We start from the raw sequence: 19,680 nt of genomic DNA, 5'->3' as shown, positions 1-19,680 counted from the left end.
AGGACAGAGCAGGGCAGGGACCGGGCTGCAGGCTCTGCGCGGCCTTCAGCGTGGAGGCAATGAGGCCTGCTGCTTGCCAGTTGGCGCTATTGCTCCTGAAGCCAGCCTCCAGAACCTCCCATAACTCCTGGAGCAGTTAATTTTATTGAGCAGTTACTATGTGCCACACCCTGCTCCCTCTAAGCTGTTCCCTATAGTGAGAGCCTTTCCTGACCCCTTTTTTTTCAGAGGAGGAACCCCCCAGGAAGGTAGCTTGTCAGGACCACCGAGTGAGGTAGTTGGCAGAATCCCGTGTGATCAGAGAGTATGGCCCTGACGGTCCAAGGTAGCCTGAGAGACAGGACCCACTGAGTGGGTAGACACAGGAGCTTCCATAGTTTAAGGCATGTCATCACCGTGGTCACCGTTGACCCTCCCCCCAGTGGTGTTTCTGGGGCCTTGGGTGTGGACAGAGCCTCCTTGTTCTCTGGGCTGCAGCTGCAGGCCCCCTGCGGCCTCCACAGCTGCCTTTAGGCTGGCCCCCAACCCCCAGAGCAACTACCCTCAGGGCCAGGAGAGGGTGTTCCATGCCACCTCAGGTGGCACCCTTGATGGCCTTTGCCACCACCTTCCTGGAGGTAGGAAGGAGACAGACAGCTGCCTCAGTCTCTGGGCAGGGCTAAGAGTCTAGAGACACCTCGATGTCTGCTGGGGTCTGGGAGAGGCAGATGGGAGGCAGTAAGTGGTGAGAGGGAACCCTCGCTGTCCGGGACCCCCAACCATTTGGTCCAAACTTGGCTCACGAGTCAGACTTAGGCCCCATGTCCACGCACCTTTGAGCAGGAACTCAGCGGAAGTCATGTGGCAGAGTAGGGGGCTTGTTCTGAAAGTTCAGCGGGAACCCCCATGTGACCCAGAAACCCAGGTAGAGGTGGAGGACAGGTAGCAGCAGAGGTCCTCAGAGGGGGGCAGCAGGTGCGGGGTGCTCTGTGAAGAGCTCCCTGCTAAAAGCCAAGAGGAGGCCAGGGGTACATGGGGCAGTTTTCAAGTTCTGGACAATTGATGTCTCCCAGCCAGGCCCAGATTCAGTAAATTGGCAGGACCAAAGAGCCACAGATACATTCCGGAACCCTAGACTCACCACTGGAGACTCCCCAAACGATAACCCGTGCTGCCGATGTCTTAGAGTTGTGAGACCCAGAGCCACCGTGGGGCAGAGTGGTGTCTGGTGCGGATGGAGGTGAAGGTCCACTGTGGAGGCTCGGAGCAGCCTGCTGGTGTTCCTGCCCCGGACTCCAAGAGTCCCTGTCTTGTTTGCCTCATACCCAACAGTCCTCAGGGATCAGGGCACCAGTCAGGGAGGACCATGCCTTCTGCTCTGGCCTATAGCAGGCAGCTCTGTGGCTTTACCTGGTTGTCCATGGTGCTAGTGGACTCCAGAAACAGGGATGCAGCTTTCCACACTGCTAGCTAGCTAAAAACAAAATTTAATTACTGTCCAGATGAAGCAGGGTCCCTTGGCGTTGCATGAGTCAGAGCCTGAGGCCAAGGAGGAAACAGCCACCGCGTAGCAGCTGGAGATCCAGTCCTCTCCTCTGCGTAGCTAAGCAGTGCTCAGAACAGCACAGGCTCACAGGCCTGCTTCCCCGGGATGAGCCATCTTCCCGGAAAGCTTCCAGGCCTAGTTGCCGCCTTTTCTGCCCATGTATTCCCCTGACAGGCCAGGATACCCCAGTGGGCTGCGTGCTCCAACCCGGAGCCACCGCTTCTCCCCAGAGGTCCCCTGACATACTGCCCTGCCTTGGAACGACCCTAAGGATATCGGAAGGCAGGAAAATGCCCACCCTTGGGACCCTGGAGGAGGAGCAGACTGCAGGTAGAACCAAGGGGGTGGGCCTAGCCGGTGCCTGGTACATAGTAGGTGTTCCATAAATGTTTATTGAATGAATGAATGGAGACCATGCAGGCAGAGGCAGCGTGCGCGCGCAGGCACTGTGCAAGAGCGGGTCCAGTGGAGACCGGTGAGTAGTGCCCAGGGGCTGCCGCTGAGCCAAGTGGGGGAGGGAGGAGAGGCCAGGCTGGGAGTGAGCAGGCCTGATAGGGGAGATAGAACAGGTGGTGGGGGAGAGGCCAGGGAGAGAAAGGGCAGGGTCAGGTGTGGGGAGGAGAGCCTAGGAGGGGAGGTGGGTTCAGGGGAGGAGAGACCCTGTGAGGGTGGGGGAGAAGGAAGACTGCTCCCTGAGCAGGGGGGATTCTGCAAGAGTCAGGAAGGGACTGGGGTACTGTTAGAACGGACTTCCCTACAGAGCCACCTAAGGGGCCTTGTGCCTGGAGTCTTAGGTTGACTGGGGCTGGGGCGGGCAGGAGCTGGGCCAGGCTAGCTATCACAGAACTGCTCACAAACCAGGGCTGGGCCTCCCTGGCAGACATGGGCACTAGCCAAGCCCAAGGCCTGGTGGCGCTCCTTGACTTCCTGCCTGCAGCTGGTTGGAGGTCTGGCCGTCGTTACTGCTGGGATGCCTTGGGAGCAGGGACGTAGAGGGGACCTGTGAGCTGGGAGGGGGACACAGTGGGCAGAGCCTGAGACCCATGCACACTGCTGCTCTCTAAACGGATGACATTGAGGCCCAGAGACAATAAGCTCCAGACTGCAGGCCTTGCACAAGGAACCCACTCCCCAGACCTCGTTGCCCCAGAGGTTCTTCCTCTTCCAGGGCTTCGCCTATGGCAGACCCTTCTTGGCCGTGTCTCCAGCCAAGAGTTCCAGGCTCCATATATGTGGGGAAGGGTTGAGGGGATTTTTTTTTTCATCTCTGGAGGCCCACTGAAGCTCAGAGTGAGCAAGCTGTGTGTACTGCGCAGAACAGGTAGACGAGGAGCCCCTACGGGGTGTCGGAGGTGAGGTGCCTGAGTGTGCCCGGAGGGATGGCGTGTCCCTCCGGCCTGTGACGTGGCACAGCTATAGCTGCTCCCAGCCAGGGGTGACGCAGAGTGGGTGCCGAGGCAGAGGGCAGAGGCCAGCTCCCCAGGGATGCGGAGCAGCTGGCTTCTGGGCTGAGACTAATGAGACGTGACGGAATGGGGTGGATGAAACCCAGCACCTCGGGTGAGACAGAGACAGAGCGGGCCCCCAGCTGTCCGGGGCGTTCTGAGGGTGTCGGGAAGTGTGTGCACGGGGTCCCGGGGGCCCGGGTGACATCTAGGGCAAGGTGAGAGCAACATTGACTCAATGCTCCTGCCGTGCTGACAGAGGGAGGAAGCCAGGCCTCAGACATGGGCCTTAATGCTGTGTCCCGGGTAGCCCAGTTGTAGGAAAGACCTGGAGTGGCTGAGGCTAGGGTAGGATGAAGCTGACATCATGGTTGGGGGGTGGGGGGAGGGACGAAGAGGATGCAGCAAGCAGCAGGCTTGTAGTAGATGCAAGTGTGGGAAGCAGTCCCTGCAGAGACCCTAGCAAGACTCAGGCTGGCTGAGGTTCCTGGCTATGTGACCTTGGGCGTACTGCTATTCCTCTCTGAACCTCTGTCTCTCTGTCTGAAATGAGCAGTGTAAGGGGTTGACAAGGCCAGGAGGCTTAGGGCATTCCCTGACACATCTCGAACCCTCATTGGTGGTGAGTTCTACCTCTGACACCCTGGCCCTGAGGATTTCATGGGTTTCAGCCTCTCTTCCTGCCGTTATCCCCCATCTCTCCCGCACACAGCGGCCCAGCACTGGTGTATTGGGGCCTGCTGCGGCAAGCATGGGGGTTACACCAGCAAACAACATAGAGACACACTGCTGTGTGCTGTGCTGGATTGGTGGTGTAGGGGAGTGGGTGGCAGCCGAGAACCTGGTGTCACAGTTGAGCACAGTGAGGGGACCACAGCTAGCTTGAGCGACAAGGGGGTCCTCTCAGGCTTGGTGACAAAGAAGGGGGTAACGTGGGGAGCAGTTTAGCAGAGCCTTGACTGAGGTGAGGCAGTGGGTGTGCTGAGAAGGCAGAATCCTGTGCAAAGGTCCTGGGGTTGAGGCCCACACCTGGTCTCAGCTGAGAATTTCTTGAATGACAGAGAAGCTAGCTTCCCAGGGGCTGGGGTGAGCTCCTTCTGTCAGGCAGGGGTACACTGAGGGAGGAAACTCACAAGAGGGTCAGTGTATGCCCTGCTGCCTTGAGTCTAGCACTTGCAATCTTCTCATCTGTTAACTGGAGCCTGAGCCACACAGGGTTGACGTCCAAGGATATGTCAGAATCGCCTGAGCCATTGGAAAGGCACCTCTGGGCAAGGAGACTGTAGCCCAGAGAAGGTGATGAGCCCGCCTGTGTCACACAGCTCTGCGTTTGACCCCAGAGCCCCTTACCTCCAGTGCCTGCACTTTCCTCTGCCTCCCCCCAGGGCTCATCACACTTGCGATCCTGCTATCAACTTGCTTTCGGTGTCACAATTTCCCAGCTTCATAGAGGAGAAGCAGAGATCCAGGGCCCTTTGCCTTAGAAGCTTCTGTAAGGAGAAGGCAGCAGTAAGCCCTAGAGCCCCGCCCTGAGGCCCGAGCCTTGGCCCCGGAAGGTGGAAGGATGGTAGTGGCCCGATGGCCCAGTGCTAGGTTCTAGAAAGGCGTGGTGAGGTTGCTGAAGGTTCGTGAGCTCTGGCTGGGCCTGAGGCGTCTGTCCCGTTTAGGTGACAGGTGACTTTGAGCAGCCTGGCCCTGTGAGGAGTGTGTGCCAGGGCCGAGCTGCCGTCAGTGCTTCCTTGCTGATTCCTCCATCTCTAATGGGTGGTCAGGGTACCAGCCATGTTTCCACGTCCTTTCCCTGTCTGCCCCCCTCCCCCAGCTGAGCAGTGCCCCCCTGGGAGCGGGAAGCCTGGGGTCAGCACAGATGAGAAAATCATCGCTCTATAGGACAAGTGTGCTCTGCTGTGGCCCAGAGGTTCCTGGAAGTCCATGGTGCCAGTCATCTTGCCACATAAGAGGGGAAACTGAGGCTCAGAGAAAGCCTGAGGCTCACCAAGAGTCTCAGAGTGGGCCATTCTCATTCACCACAGGCTGTGGTGTCACGGTAGAAACCATACCAAGTGCACCGCTAGGCCTGGACTGCTGTCCTGTGGGAACCCGCTGTTGCCCCTGCCGTGCCTGTGGGGTACATCCACTGAGCTTCTGTGTATGGGAACGAGGGCTCAGGCCAGCGTTGCACTGCAGGGAGCAGAGGACCCCACCGAGGCCTGGGGTTTGACACCCTGGGTCCCGACTCTGACCTGGACCACATTCCCTCTTTTGTCCTGGCCCCAGCTTCCCTGTGAGAAAATGGGAATCCTACTGAGCCAGGGTTCACCTGCTCACATGGCGGATGCCAGGATTCTGAAGGGAAACTGTGGCCAGCTGGGTCAACCTGGCTGTGGAAGCCAAGCCTGAGACAGAAGAACATCACCAGGTGGCTCAGGCAGTCTCTCTCCAGCTCTGACCTACACCCCCACCCCCACCCCAGTGCCCACTGGTTGTCCACTCTTCTTCCAAGGACTCACGGGAAGGGACCTCACACAGCCTGTAGCTGGCTAGACTACTCTTTGCCAACGCTGCACAGCTCTGAACCGTGTTCCCTGCCTGTGCTGGCTTTGTCTTTGCTGCTGCACGCCTCCTAAGCTTGCCCTGGGGCTCAGCACTGCCATGATCTGGCTCTGGGCAGCTGCTTTCACACTTCTTTCCTCCTGACATGCTCTTAGATGTGTTTGGGGCTTAGCTGATCTCAGCCTCTGTCTCCCTGGCAGCAGGTACCTGTGTCACACTGTCATACTCACGCCTGTCACCTCCCTCCCTGTGGTCAGTCATCCTATTGGATGTGCTCCCCACTTATCTCTGTGCTCCCTATGGTCATCCTCTGTTGGATGTTCTCCCCACTTATCTCTGTGCTCCCTCCCTGTGGTCAGTCCTCTGTTGGATGTGCTCCCCATTTATCTATGTGCTCCCTATGGTCATCCTCTGTTGGATGTGCTCCCCATTTATCTCTGTGCTCCCTCCCTGTGGTCGGTCCTGTTAGATGTGCTCCCCAATTGTCTCCATGCCCTGCTGTCACTATAGCTTCCTTTCTCCGTCCTCCCAGGTATGCCGTGCTTGAGGAGCACCCTCCTGGGAGCAGGGGAGAATGACCTTGTACATTTGACCCCAAGACCCTCACACCCATCCCCTGCACACCTGCACCTCCATCTGGTGAGCAGCTGGGCAGGGATCCAAGTGCTGCTGTCAGCGCCTTTGTGGCCTTGTCCTCTCCCTGGATGCACCAGGCCTCAACGGGTGGTGGGCAGACAGCCCAGGCTAAGAACAGGGCAACTGACGCATACGGGACATGGTGCCGGGAGCCTCCTCCCCACCATGAATCCGTCACGTCACCGTCACGGGGAGAGTAGGCACTGGGCCCCAGCCCAAACCATCCTGGGGAGCAGAGGAGCAGGGCCACCTCAGGGTGACCTTGAGGGCTTGGGAGGAGCTATGGGGCATTCTGTCTACCCTGGCCTGATTGGAAAGGATGGAAGCCAGGGGGAACCAGCACCTCTCCAAGCCAGAGCCCTTTTCAGCCCCTCCCCTGGCCTCTTCTTATGCCCCACCTCACCTGGGCTTTCCCCAACTATGGGCAGAGGACCTGGTTCTGCATAAAGTGGTATTGTTTTAGCTTGGATCTGAGCAGGGGGAGGGACTCTGTGTATGGCTGAAGCTTTGTAAGCATGCACGCACACACATGTATGAGCAACATACATGTGCTTAAGTGGCATAAAGGGGGAGTAATTGGCTGCATTTCCAAGGCCACGGACATGATTGCTTGCCACCATTGAACACAACCCCAGCATGTGTCCCTGGGGTGGACCATCCCTGAACATGTCCTGTGCACCCACACATACTCCTGCATATGTGCCAGCCTGCACGCTCGCTCGCTCGCTCGTTCGCTCAGTGTATCCATCAGAGCCCTTGGGTCTGCGCACCGAGTCAGCTGCACACCTGTGTGTGCACCTGCACACCAGTGTGGTCCACAGACTGAGGAGGGAGGCACTGCATTACAGACCGAGCGAGGGCTCCTGCTTCTCCAGACAGCATCTGAGAGGACTCAGCCCCTACCAAGAGGATCTGACTGCTGGTGGGAAACTGAGGCTGTGTGTCACAGGAGCCAAAGTCTTTGGCTATGAGAGCGTTATGTGGTATGAATGAGGACCTTGTGACTCCCACACTTGGCCCCACAGTGGGGAGAAAGGTGTGTCAGGGTGGCCTTCAAGGTTCCCAGCCTGCTACAAAGCCAGCCTTTGACCCAAGTTGGACCTTCTCAGTTGGCTGTTCAGCTGGCATTGCCACCGGAGCCTCCTCTGGGTGCCTTCTCATGCCTCCCTCCCTTCTCCTCTGCTGCTCACAGCTTTAAATTGGCTTCACTTTAACACAAAGTCTAGACATTTTTTTTTTCAAAGTGCTCTCTTTCCTAGAGTCTCCCTGGGGGAGGAGCAGGAGGTGGCGGTGGCGGTGGCTCTTGTGGACACTGTTCTGGCTTTCCGGGACAAATGTGGATTTCTCTGACCATCCTGTGTCCTTGCTGGAATGCAACTGTCTAGGGCCTTCGCAGTTTCTGGAGTCTGGAGTGCAGGGTGTGAGCTGGAGCCAGGTCTGGCTGTGTGCAGCCTGCAGGGTAACCCAGCCAAATCTCCCCAGGGCTTTGGGGAAAGTGAAAGATGAATCCACTGGGCTGTGGGCTGTGACCCCCTGCTGCTGTCCAGTCTCCTGTGTCTCAGGAGGAGCCGCCACCAGATCGCACCTTGACACTTCCCATCGAACAAGGCCCAGGAAAGGGCTGGCTTCCCTGACCCCATGCAGAAGGATGATAGCTAAGAGTCAGTGCTCATCAGGCTATGCGGACAGGGCCCCTTGGTTCCTGACTCCATGGTGACTGTCAGTGTCTTAGGAACCTTGATTTTGGCCTCGCTTTGCTGTGTTACTTGGAGCAAAGCCTCGTCCTTCTCTGATCCTCTTGATGCTGGAAGGGGACGTGAGGTGGTCCCAAACCCTGAACCCTCTTTGGGATTCATGTGCCCTCCTCTCCTGGGGTGTGTGTGTGGGGGCTAGTCCCCTACTCTTGCCCCTCCTCCTTTGGCTTAGTTCTGCCCACAGAACCAGCCCTCCTTCTGGAGAGACCCAGACCCTCCCACCCCCCACTGCCAGCCCGTTCTACTCCCCTCCCCCATGGAAGCTGAGACAAGGGAATTATTTTTGGAACAGGAGCAGTTACACAACAAATGAATTATTTATCTTTGGGCATGGAGAACGAGGCATTTCACTGGGCTTCTTAATTCTTATCCGGATTTGGGGGTGCCCACTTGGATGTGTGGACATGTCTGTCATGTACACAGATGGTAGGGAGGGGTGTGTGTGTGTGTGTGTGTGTGTGTGTGTGTGTGTGTCCCTCCCATGTACAGCCCATGCAGCTTTGGTTTCATAGGCTTTGTGCAGGCCAGCAGTTGCATGTGGACACTGTGCAGGATGTGCACCAGAGGGTGGGTGCCCATGCATGTGTGCCCACCTGTTCCTCTCCAGTCTTCCTCCCCTGCCCTCGTTCTCAGACAGTCCCTACCCACACGGTAACTCTCCCAAGTCTCTCCTTCCCGCCTTGCCACCCCAGCCCCTTTTTTTTTCTCTATAGAAGCAAGGGCCCTGGGGTCCTCTCTGGCGCTGAGCCCCTGGTTCTAAAAGGGTATAAAAGAGGGATGGGGGCCTACACTGGATCCTGAAGGGGTGGGTCCAGGCCCTCGTGCTAATCTGCCATCGTCTTTTGATGCTACCTTGCAGGAACAGATGGGCTTCTTCCTGTCTCCATCTCGCTTAGCATCCCTCAGTGTTGCGCTCCTGGTTCCTGTGGGAACTGCTTGAAGGTCTGAGCCTGGAACCCAAGGGGAAGGGGAAGGAAGAGGAGGAAGAGGAAGACGTCAAAGCCTGAAACCCTGCATACCTTTCCAACCGGAACCTGGAGTCACAACAACGCCCACTGCCTGCTCATCGTCCTTTAGAGCATCAGGCGCCAGCTGTGTCCATCCTGCCCAAGGCCCCTGTGCTGGGGGTCACCCCCAAGATGGTGACGGCTCCGGGGAGGACTGTGCTCCCAGCCCCAGCCTCTGGCTGCTAGGTCCCTCTGTGCTCCGGCCCTTCACCCCAGCTGGGCATCTAAGGGGCCAAAGCCTGGGGCCATGCTGCGCCTGGGGCTGTGTGCGGCAGCGCTGCTGTGCGTGTGCCAGCCAGGGGCTGTGCGCGCTGACTGCTGGCTCATCGAGGGGGACAAGGGCTACGTGTGGCTGGCCATCTGCAGCCAGAACCAGCCTCCATATGAGACCATCCCTCAGCACATCAACAGCACTGTGCATGACCTGCGGCTCAATGAAAACAAGCTCAAGGCCGTGCTCTATTCCTCCCTCAACCGCTTCGGGAACCTCACGGACCTCAACCTCACCAAGAACGAGATTTCCTACATCGAGGATGGTGCCTTCCTGGGCCAGACGAGCCTGCAGGTCCTGCAGCTGGGCTACAACCGGCTCAGCAACCTGACTGAGGGCATGCTGCGAGGTATGAGCCGCCTGCAGTTCCTCTTCGTCCAGCACAACCTCATCGAGGTGGTGACGCCCACCGCCTTCTCCGAGTGCCCCAGTCTCATCAGCATCGACCTCTCCTCCAACCGCCTCAGCCGCCTGGACGGCGCGACCTTCGCCAGCCTGGCCAGCCTGATGGTGTGCGAGCTGGCTGGCAACCCCTTCAACTGTGAGTGTGACCTCTTCGGCTTCCTAGCCTGGCTTGTGGTCTTCAACAATGTCACCAAGAACTATGATCGCCTGCAGTGTGAGTCACCGAGGGAGTTTGCCGGTTACCCGCTGCTCGTGCCCAGACCTTACCACAGCCTCAATGCCATCACTGTCCTGCAGGCCAAGTGCCGCAACGGCTCAATGCCTGCCCGGCCTGTGAGTCACCCCACACCCTATTCCACGGATGCGCAGAGGGAGCCTGACGAGAACTCAGGCTTCAATCCTGACGAGATCCTCTCGGTGGAGCCGCCCGCCTCCTCCACCACAGATGCATCTGCTGGGCCGGCCATCAAGCTGCACCAAGTCACCTTCACCTCGGCCACCCTGGTTGTCATCATCCCCCACCCTTACAGCAAGATGTATGTTCTGGTCCAGTACAACAATAGCTACTTCTCTGACGTCATGACACTCAAGAACAAGAAAGAGATTGTGACGTTGGACAAGCTGCGAGCGCACACTGAGTACACCTTCTGTGTCACCTCGCTGCGCAACAGCCGCCGCTTCAACCACACCTGCCTGACCTTCACCACGCGGGACCTCGTGCCCGGGGATCTGGCCCCCAGCACCTCCACCACCACGCACTACATCATGACTATCCTGGGCTGCCTGTTTGGCATGGTCATCGTGCTGGGGGCTGTCTACTACTGCCTGCGGAAGCGGCGCATGCAAGAGGAGAAGCAGAAGTCCGTCAATGTTAAGAAGACTATCTTAGAGATGCGCTATGGCGCTGACGTGGATGCCGGTTCCATAGTGCACGCTGCACAGAAGCTGGGCGAGCCACCGGTGCTGCCCGTGGCCAGAATGTCCTCTATTCCTTCCATGGTCGGAGAGAAACTGCCTGCCTCCAAGGGTCTGGAGGCTGGGCTAGACACACCCAAGGTGGCTACCAAAGGCAACTATATTGAAGTGCGCACAGGTGCTGCAGGAGACAGCCTGGCCCGGCCTGAGGAGGAGCTTCCAGAAATCGAAAATGGCCAGGGCTCAGCGGCTGAGATCTCCACCATTGCCAAGGAGGTGGACAAGGTCAACCAGATCATTAACAATTGCATCGATGCCCTCAAGCTGGATTCAGCCTCTTTCCTTGGGGGTGGCGGCGGCGGTGGAGGCGGCGGGGACTCCGATCTGGCCTTCGAGTGCCAGTCCCTCCCTGCGGCTCCTGCTGCCTCCTCGGCTGCCACTCCCGGGGCGCTGGAGCGGCCCAGCTTCCTGTCACCCCCCTACAAGGAGAGCTCCCACCACCCGCTGCAGCGCCAGCTGAGCGCCGACGCCGCAGTGAGCCGTAAGACCTGCAGCGTGTCGTCCAGTGGCTCCATCAAGAGCGCCAAGGTCTTCAGTCTGGATGTGCCAGACCACCCGACCCCCACGGGACTGGCTAAGAGCGACTCCAAGTACATTGAGAAAGGCAGCCCCCTCAACAGCCCGCTGGACAGGCTTCCCCTGGTGCCCACGGGCAGCAGCGGGAGCAGTGGTGGGGGTGGTGGCATCCACCACCTGGAGGTGAAGCCGGCCTACCACTGCAGCGAGCACCGGCACAGCTTCCCCGCTCTCTACTACGAGGAGGGCGCCGACAGCCTGAGCCAGCGTGTGTCCTTCCTCAAGCCACTGACCCGCTCTAAGCGAGACTCCACCTATTCGCAGCTCTCCCCCAGACATTACTACTCAGGGTACTCCTCCAGCCCCGAGTACTCGTCTGAGAGCACACATAAGATCTGGGAGCGCTTCCGGCCCTACAAGAAACACCATCGCGAGGAGGTATACATGGCTGCCGGCCACGCCCTGCGTAAGAAGGTCCAGTTCGCGAAGGATGAGGACCTGCATGACATCCTTGATTACTGGAAGGGGGTCTCAGCCCAGCAGAAGCTGTGACCCTCTCCTCCCCCACCGGTGAGGTGATGGGGAGGAGGGCAAGGGGACTTGGGGGAAGGGCCCCCCAACAGGGTGGCCGGGAGACGGGAGACAGGCCAAGGAGCCTGGGGCCGAGGGGCCCGGGCCTAGGAGTGGACGCACACGCACACACGCACACACGCACCCACACACACACACTTGACCACCACCTGACTGTGAAGTAACCAACACCCAATAATAGCGGACAGGAAAACAAACATTTTCCTTAAAGTTTACAACCTGCTACTGACACCAGTTGTCTCTACTGTGCTGCCCAAGGGACTTCTTGCTGGGCTGGGGAAAGAGGCCAGAGAGGGTGTGGGGGGCCTGAGACTCAGGCGGGTTTTGGTGGCAAAAGAGATTTGGGTAGAGGTCAACCACAGGCCTCTTGTTCAGAGAGGCTATCCTCCAAGCTTGGGAACATTTCCCTTGGAGACGTGGCAACATGTGGACATTGGGCATCCTCTCCTCCCACTACGGATGGCCCAGAGAGAGGAAAAGAAGCCCTAGGGGTCTCTCACCCAACAGGTTACAGCTCTGTCTCCCAGCTTCCTGGCCCAGTGCTGGCCCCGCCTCCAGCTGCTCCTCTGGGCTCCGCCCCCATTCATCTGCTACTCCTTCCAAAGTTGTGGTCTCAGGGGTCTAGGGACTGAAGCAGGCAGGTGCTCTTTAGAAAGTCCATGGGCATCTACAAGGTGAAAGGCTATGGTCCCTAGCCCTGGGAGGCCAAGAGTAAGCAATGTCCTGCTAACCAGACAGAAGCAGAGGCAAAGGGTGCCACCAGCCCCCTTCAAGTGTCTTCCAAGTAGCCCTGGGGAGCTGCCTGGGTGTGGGGTGGTGGGTAGACCTGCTCCCCACTGGTATCTCAGGTGTAGGCCCCCATGCCACAGCCCCTAGTTTCTCTGGGTCTCCGGGACTCCTACCCACCACAGAGAGGCAACAGTGAATGACAAGGCCTGGGGCCAGTGTGGAGATGATGTAGAATGTGGGGATCTCTCCCTGCACCCTGCACCCCACTTGTCTGGCTCCTGCTGTGTGCAGCATCTCGGCCTGCCCAGGAGGGCATCTGCCCCACCCCACCCTGTCTTATCCCCTGGCTTAGAGGGACTCCCATATTTCCATGGAAATGGCCACCATCCTCTTTATGACCCACTCCCAACACCAATCAAAGCACAAACAGTGAGGTGCCTCCTACTGCCCTGGTCAGGGTGCAGGGCCAGGTTCCTGGCCCCTCCCCTTCCCTAGCTAGTCCGTTGCCATGGCAACCCAGAGCCTGGCAGTTGGTGCCCAGAGCGACTAACTGACCAACCGTTGGGCTCTCTCACTGAGTTCTCTCAGTGTGGGTGGCAGCAGAGGGGGGTAAAGGAAGCCTGGCCAGGTGGCAGCTCTCTCGAGAGCCAAGAGCTTCTGGGGACAAGCTCTGGAGTCCCGAGACTAGGCTAAGGCATTGTCCTTTGCCTTTGAGTGGGCAGTGGGCCTGTGGGGCATTGGGACAGCTGTACTGGGCAGTTCTGCCCCCTGCCTGTGTGCCCCTTAGCTTCCCATTGAGATAGGGAGGAGCCTTCTCAGCTCAACCCCAACTTCCTGAGACTCCTTCATTCCTGCTGCTCTTTTTGGCTTACATGAGATAAGAGATTTGTGACTCTTGAGTGAGGAGGATGGTGGGCGAGAGGCATCTCACTTGACCGGTGAGGGCTCTGACCAGGAAAGCTAGGGCTATCCTTGGGGGTAGGGTATGGGGAAGGACCGGGGGTGGGGAGACTTGACTGAACACCTCTATCACATCGACTTCGGGGTGGGCTGAGCCCAGGGCTCACTCAGGGGTGACATTTGCAAAAAATAAAAATAAAAAATAAAGAAAAAAAAAGACTGTTCTGGGGAGAGGAGGGGACTGGCCAGCCTGGATGTGGAGAACAGAGCTCCCTTAGCCACAAACCCCACCCCTCACCCTACCCTATACCCACTGACCACCCTGAGAATAGCAGGCAGGCCGAGAGGCTAGGGGCGTGAGCAAGCAGACCCCTGTTATCTTTGCATGACGATTTTACTGTATTTTTTCTGAGCAAACATCTGTCGTGTATGTGCCAGTTTGTCCAGACTCCCCTCCCCACCCCCATTCCCTCCATGTGATCCAAGCAGCTCTTGAAACCCAGGGAGGGCCAGCTCTGCAGAAGACCAAAACAGGTGCCGCCAACCTAGCCCTGCCCCAGACCCTCCTCCCATCTTTCTGGGCATTGGGCCCACAAGTGTTTGCCTGCCTTCCTCCATCTTTACAGACACTCCTTCCCTGTTAACCATCTCTGTCCTGAACCACTTCTGCTTGTTCTTCCTCCTCTCCACCGGGGAAAAGCAGCCTTAGAAGAGTGTTCTCAAGGCCATGTTCCTGTGGGAGGGGCTGTGGAAGGATCCACACCGGGCTGTTTCCATCTGGAAACGAAGCTGGGGCCCTCCAAAGAGGCACCCGGCCAGCCACATGGGACAGATGGAGAGGACTGTCACACTGAGTACAGGAGGCTAGGAGCTTGGAGCTTCATGGAGAGAGGCGTGGGGCCCTGCAGGAGGGGAGTGTCATGCCCAGGGAGACTCCTCACAGTGGAGTGGGCTCTGTCCCTACTTGTTTGGCCATCATTCTTGGTTGAAGGTGACTTATAAAACCTCAGATGCCACTTCAGGGGGAACTTTAAAGAGAGGGTCCATTTCAACAATGGGGACCAGGCCACAGGGACCTTTGAGACAGAGCAATGATCTAAGACATAGGTACCTCCATTGGGCAGGTCCCCCAGTTGATCTGGCCGTCCTCTAGGGCAGGCCCTAAGAGGTTTTCCCTCTGGGATGTTCTTTCTACTATCTAAAATGGCTTGTCCCTGGGCAGAAGTACAATTGTCACAAAATGCCAAATGGATTCTTATACCCTGGAGCCAAGTGAAACCCCCTGACATTGAGTTCTGGGCTGAGTCGTGGGACAGGCCATGATTAGGGGCACAGGGAGGATCCCAGGGCCTTAATGGAGTCAACCTGGGAGACATGTGGGTAGGAGGTGACAACTGGGCTTCCCTGACCTGTTAGAGAACAGCCTGTGAGGTCCCGTTTGTGGGAGCGTGTGGCCTTCCCGAAATAAGCTTAAGTCAGATGGGAAACCGCTTAGTCTTAGCAGGTTCAGGGAGCCTGGACCAGGTTCTCGAGTCTGTGGAAAGGTCCCCTGTCACCAATGGCCCTTCAACTCCTTCCTACAGAGCAGGAAGCTCTGAAACAAACCGATGCAGGGCTGAAGGGCCTGTCTAGGGAGGTAGGCAGGGAAAGCCCACTTAGGAGGGCCTGGACAGTGCACGGAGGGAGGCAGCTATTGATGGTGCTGACATCTGGGGCTGGCCCATGGCCCTCCTCCATGTTCCCGACTAGAAATCGCATTTGCTCACAATCCAGAAAATTTAAGGAGTTGAAGTTGGGTAGAGGTACAGGGGAAGGGGAACCTCTAGACAGACCCGGCAGGGGGGAGGGTGGGGGTAAGGGTGGGGGACAGACAGGAACAGAGGTGACAGCTCTCCCATCCTTCCAGTTCATGAGGGGCTAAAACTTCAGGGAGGCAGATGGGGGCTTCCTTGCTGTGATGGGCGTAGGGGACCAGGTGGTCTCTTGTCTCTCCGCACCAGAGCTCTGCAGACATGGCAAGAAGAACTACCACTGTGAAAATGAGCTAGGAAGGAGAGGTGTGGGACCTGTCAGCTGTCCCGAGCCCCTTCCCTAGCCACCCTATCACTCTGCCCTAGCAGGTCCCGACATGGCTAGGGGGCCTCTTCTCCAGGATGTGGATTGGTGGGAAAAGGTATAGGGGTATGGGGTGTCTAGCTACCCATAGGGTGACCTCGCCCCCTTAATGTTTGTTCCTCTTGTCAAGGCTTGCTCTCTGGGATCCCCTCTGCCCCAGGACAAGGGGACCTTCCCCTCCCCCCAGGCCCATGCTCATATCATGTGACCTACACCCACCTCTAAGAAACCGTCTCTCCCCCCCCAACTAGCCTCAGTGCCCCCCCAGATGCCAGCTGCCCCTTCTGAGCAGCAGGGAGACTAGAGGTGTCCACAGGGGTGGGGGTGGCCTCCTTTTCCTCCCCTCCTCTTCTGCCAGTCAAGCACAGGGCTGGGGTGGAGGTCCAGACAATGATGACCACCTCTTCTCCCTGCTTCCCACATCCCCTCCCCTGCACCCTCCTCAGGAGCTGCCAGCCCCTGGGGGCATGGTGGCCTGGCACCTGGTTTGAGCCCTGCGGAGCTGTGCTCGGGGGCCCTGGACTCTGAACCTGTGACCCCTCGCTGTGTACGGAACTTGCCCCCTCCTGGGGGGCCTTGGGCCCTCTCCTTTTCTTCTTTTAGGGGGTAACTTCATTTATTTCTTCTCCCTCCATTTGCCTCCCCCCCAATTTTCCTGTTTTAAACCGAATGGCACGAAATCGTTTTCCTCACCTTGAAGATTCCTGTATGGAGAGAATCAATTTCTATATTTGCAATAAATTTCTTATTTAAAACAAGAGGGCCGAGGTTTGTGTTGAATGCATCTCCAGTTCCTGCCGTCGCCATCTCACGTCCTCCTTCCCTGACTGACAGAGCTGAGTGGCAGTACCATCCTAGAGTACCCTATACCCTGTCACCAGAACATGGAAGCCACTCGGCTGCCGTGTGATCTGATGTGCTGACAACCTGGTGTCTACCTGTGGTCCTCCTGCCTCCCAAGACGCACACCCCCGGGAGGCACAGGGGCAGCTTCTCAGGAGGAAAACTGCCCTTGACAGTGGTCGTGGAGCAAGCCTGACTTGTTCTAGGTCACTGTCCCTGCTCCTGCCAGGGTGGGACCCCTAGGGACCCTTTGGACCTGGCCTGGGCATCCACCCCTGGATCCCTATCACCCCTCTTCTGGGTCCTTTACCATCTGCTAACCCTTCCTAATAGCTATGGACCATCCCTGCCTTGAAGAGCCAAGGCTTCCTATGGGTTCCTATGACCAGGCAGAATGCAGTTTGCATGCTAGGTGGGGCCTCAGGCTTAACTGTCAAACCTTGGCTAGAGGTTTGGGGCCAGGGTCACCACCACATTCATGCCCCACTCCACATGGGTTGGATCTTTGAAGGCCTTCGTTAAGTGCACTGCCAAGACTGAGCTCACACCTGTGAGGGGTGAACACAGCACCACTCTTAGTGGCTGTGGGAAGACTATCCAGAGTTGCTGCCTGGAGTCAGATGTTCCCTTGAGAGATCTCCATTTGAGTATAGTCTGGATTCCTGGCTTTGCTATAGAAACAACACACACACATACACACACACACACACACACACACACACACACACCAACACCAAAAAAACTTGAGAGTGTGTCTGTCCAAGGTAGTGTTGGAGTTTATTAAGAATTTTTAAGGGCTGGGTGTGTGGTTCAGTTGGTAGAGTGCTTGCCTAGCACGAATGAAGTCCTGGGTTCAATCCCCAGCCCAGGTACAATAGCGCATGCCTATGATCCCAGCACTCTGGAGCAGGAGGCGTTGGCTATATAGGAAGTTCAAGGCCAGCCTGGAATAAATGAGATCTTGTCTCTAAAAAATAAAAAAAATAAAATAAAGTTTTAGTATAAATTTAAGTATGGGCATTGAGGGGAGGAGAGAGTCAGGGTAAGGACAGTAGACATATCCTGGGCTTCTGGTGAGAGTGTCTCATTTAAAGTCTTAATAACAGGCACAACTACAGTTTTGATGGCTTCTGGTGTTACATTGTTCAAGGGGTTTCTAAGGACCTTTCCTTCCATAGTAAACAAGGTCCTCTGGTTTCTTAGGTACACTGTACAAGGTAGTAGATTGGATATGGTGAAGCCATAGGTCACAGGAGGTCAAGGGAACCCATACTCTCTATCCTAGGTCACCAGAAAGCTGAGACACAGTCTTCACAGTGTCCCTCGTGTGAGCCTCAAGCTATGGAGGCTTACCTCTGTGGTCACAGAGCTCTAGGTCTTAAGCGTGGCTCGTTGCTGTTTTGTAGTGCTGTTTTGTGTATGGGTGTTTGCCTGCATATATGTCTGTGCACCACGTGCGTGCCTGTTCTAGTCTCTCTTCTTGAACCATACGTGAGAGGAACATTGTCTCCACATGGGTCATCTTCACAGTAAATTTTATTGTGTCAAAATCCCTTTCTCAGCTGGTGAGCGACTTGACCCCCTTCTCCTTTTGAGTATCACCCTAATCCATTCCAACTTGCCATCCTGCCTCGGGGTCTGACTCCTTCTGGTCCCACAGCCCCGGGAGGTCATCTTTAGGCAGCTGTAGTAGACCTTGGTCTGAGCATTTCTGCCTCCGGACACTTAGGTGGTTGGGGTCCTCCCAAAGTCCATGGTCCTGGGGGCCTCCTCCTGGGCCTTTCTCCAGTTGCAGGCTGCCCTGCCCTATTGGCCTTCTGCCTTCCCTTTCTTGGGATTCTTTCAGGCCCAAAGGTTCTCTCTCTCTCTCTCTCTCTCTCTCTCTCTCTCTCTCTCTCTCAGGAAAGGGCCTAACATTTTGCTCCCAGACAAGAGCTTTTTGGCTTTTTGGCCAGTTCAAATTTTTGTCAAATTCTTCCTCACTGTGAGGTCTGGCTCACTCTGGCCCCTCCTCTTTAGTGTTAGCAGGGGAATTCCAGGCCCCTTATCCCCCTTCCTTGTCTGCAGCTCCGGACACCTACCCTTTGTTGATGGTACCTAGTCCCTCACAGGGCCTTTAACTACGGGAAGGTGAGCCTGGACCAGGCAATGAGGAAAGGTCTGGACTCCCACTTCTGCCCCTGCCAGTGGATTTCCCTCTACTCCCACCTCCAACCACCAAGAGAGGCCTGGGCCTGGGCCTTCTGACCCTTCTTCCCAAGGCCCAAGCAATAGCCTGCATTGGAAGATTAGCAGTGGTCTGTCTCTTCAGCACTAAATTGGCCAGTCTACATTCTGCTCTGACTCCCAGAGAACTGACTCTGATAGCCTGTCTTTGATTCCAGGGCCCCTGCCAGGCTCCCATGCAGAGTTTCACAGTGACAGCAAACACAGAGGCACAGGATGCTGTGGCTTAGCGGGGTTCCATAATGCCCTTGGCTTCAGTGTCCTGATCGCCTCCAGCGACCTCCCCCCCCCCCTCACAAAAACCCCACAGGTCCTTCTACTGGGAAGGCATCCACCCCTGCCCCTCCTTTCACTTATATTTGCATGGAGGCTTTACAGTTTGCCCTCTAACCTAGCTGGACCAGAGGGTGGGAATTCCTGCTCTGCTGTAGACAGCAAGCGTCTCTAGCTGATTTTGGCACGAGAAGACTCAGAAGAGACTGGGTGGGTGGTGGACAGTGTGGCTGGGAGGCTGACACTCAGCCAGAGGTTGCACTTGCACATGACATGGCCGGGCTACAGTAGATACTGTTGTCCCCCCACCCCCAATTGCTGGCGCCAGGATCAAGGCTGCCACGGGGATGCTGTCAGTGGATCCAAGGACTGCTGTGCTAGGGTATCCATCCAGACCTAAGCTCCCCCATCCATTCTCCTCCCAGTCATCTTCCAGACACACACACACACACACACACATCCACTAGTCCCATCCCTTTCAGAAAAGAGCAGGCCTCCCAGGGATATCAACCAAACACGACATAAACAAGTTGCAATAATATTGGGCACAATCCTCAAATCAGGGCTGGATGAGACATTCCAGTAGGAGGGAAAAGGTCCCTCGATTGGGCAAAAGACACCCCTACACCCACCATTAGGAGTCTCACAAAAACCCCAAGCCGAACAACCCACACCATGTATGCAGAGGGCCCAGCACAGACCCATGCAGGCGCTGTGGTGGCCTCTTCAGTCTCTGTGAGCCCCTATGAACCCCACTTAGTTGATTCTGTGGGCCGTACTCTCTGGTGCCACCTTCAAGATGTGCTGGGGCAATGGTGGCTCAGAGCTTGTGGGAGTGGCAGCCAGTGACTGGTCTAACCTGAGGCCCAAGCTCAAGAGAGAGCCCCATGCCTGGTGCTGTGGCTTCACAGTGTCC

General features: G+C 57.0%; 1 protein-coding gene and 1 long non-coding RNA gene across 5 annotated transcripts in view; one reads left to right on the top strand and one right to left on the bottom strand.

Moving 5' to 3' along the window:
* Positions 1-16,180, top strand: part of Elfn2 (leucine rich repeat and fibronectin type III, extracellular 2) — a 51,439-nt gene extending 35,259 nt beyond the window's left edge. For both annotated transcript variants that reach the window (NM_001358692.1, NM_183141.3), the window contains exon 2: positions 8,773-16,180. In NM_001358692.1, coding sequence (NP_001345621.1) covers positions 9,168-11,639 — 2,472 coding nt within the window. In that variant the 5' untranslated portion in view covers positions 8,773-9,167 and the 3' untranslated portion in view covers positions 11,640-16,180. The remainder of the gene's footprint in view (positions 1-8,772) is intronic.
* Positions 1,447-12,875, bottom strand: 1700041B01Rik. 3 transcript variants are annotated; one of them, XR_003951540.1, is made up of 4 exons: positions 12,585-12,875; positions 12,179-12,306; positions 8,766-8,863; positions 1,447-7,963 (listed from the first exon to the last, which is right to left on the bottom strand). It is a non-coding gene; the product is annotated as an RIKEN cDNA 1700041B01 gene (long non-coding RNA). The 3 variants fall into 3 exon arrangements; XR_003951541.1 differs by lacking the exon at positions 12,585-12,875 and having other exon boundaries at positions 1,451-2,073; positions 2,384-7,963; positions 12,179-12,242; XR_001781712.2 differs by lacking the exon at positions 12,585-12,875 and having other exon boundaries at positions 1,447-7,565; positions 12,179-12,242.
* Positions 16,181-19,680: the final 3,500 nt, after the last annotated feature.

The sequence above is a fragment of the Mus musculus genome, chromosome 15 (genome assembly GCF_000001635.26).
Source record: "Mus musculus strain C57BL/6J chromosome 15, GRCm38.p6 C57BL/6J".
Lineage (NCBI taxonomy): Eukaryota > Metazoa > Chordata > Mammalia > Rodentia > Muridae > Mus > Mus musculus.
The sequence above is the reverse complement of the archived record's forward strand: the minus strand, read 5'-3'. Positions and strand labels throughout refer to the sequence as shown.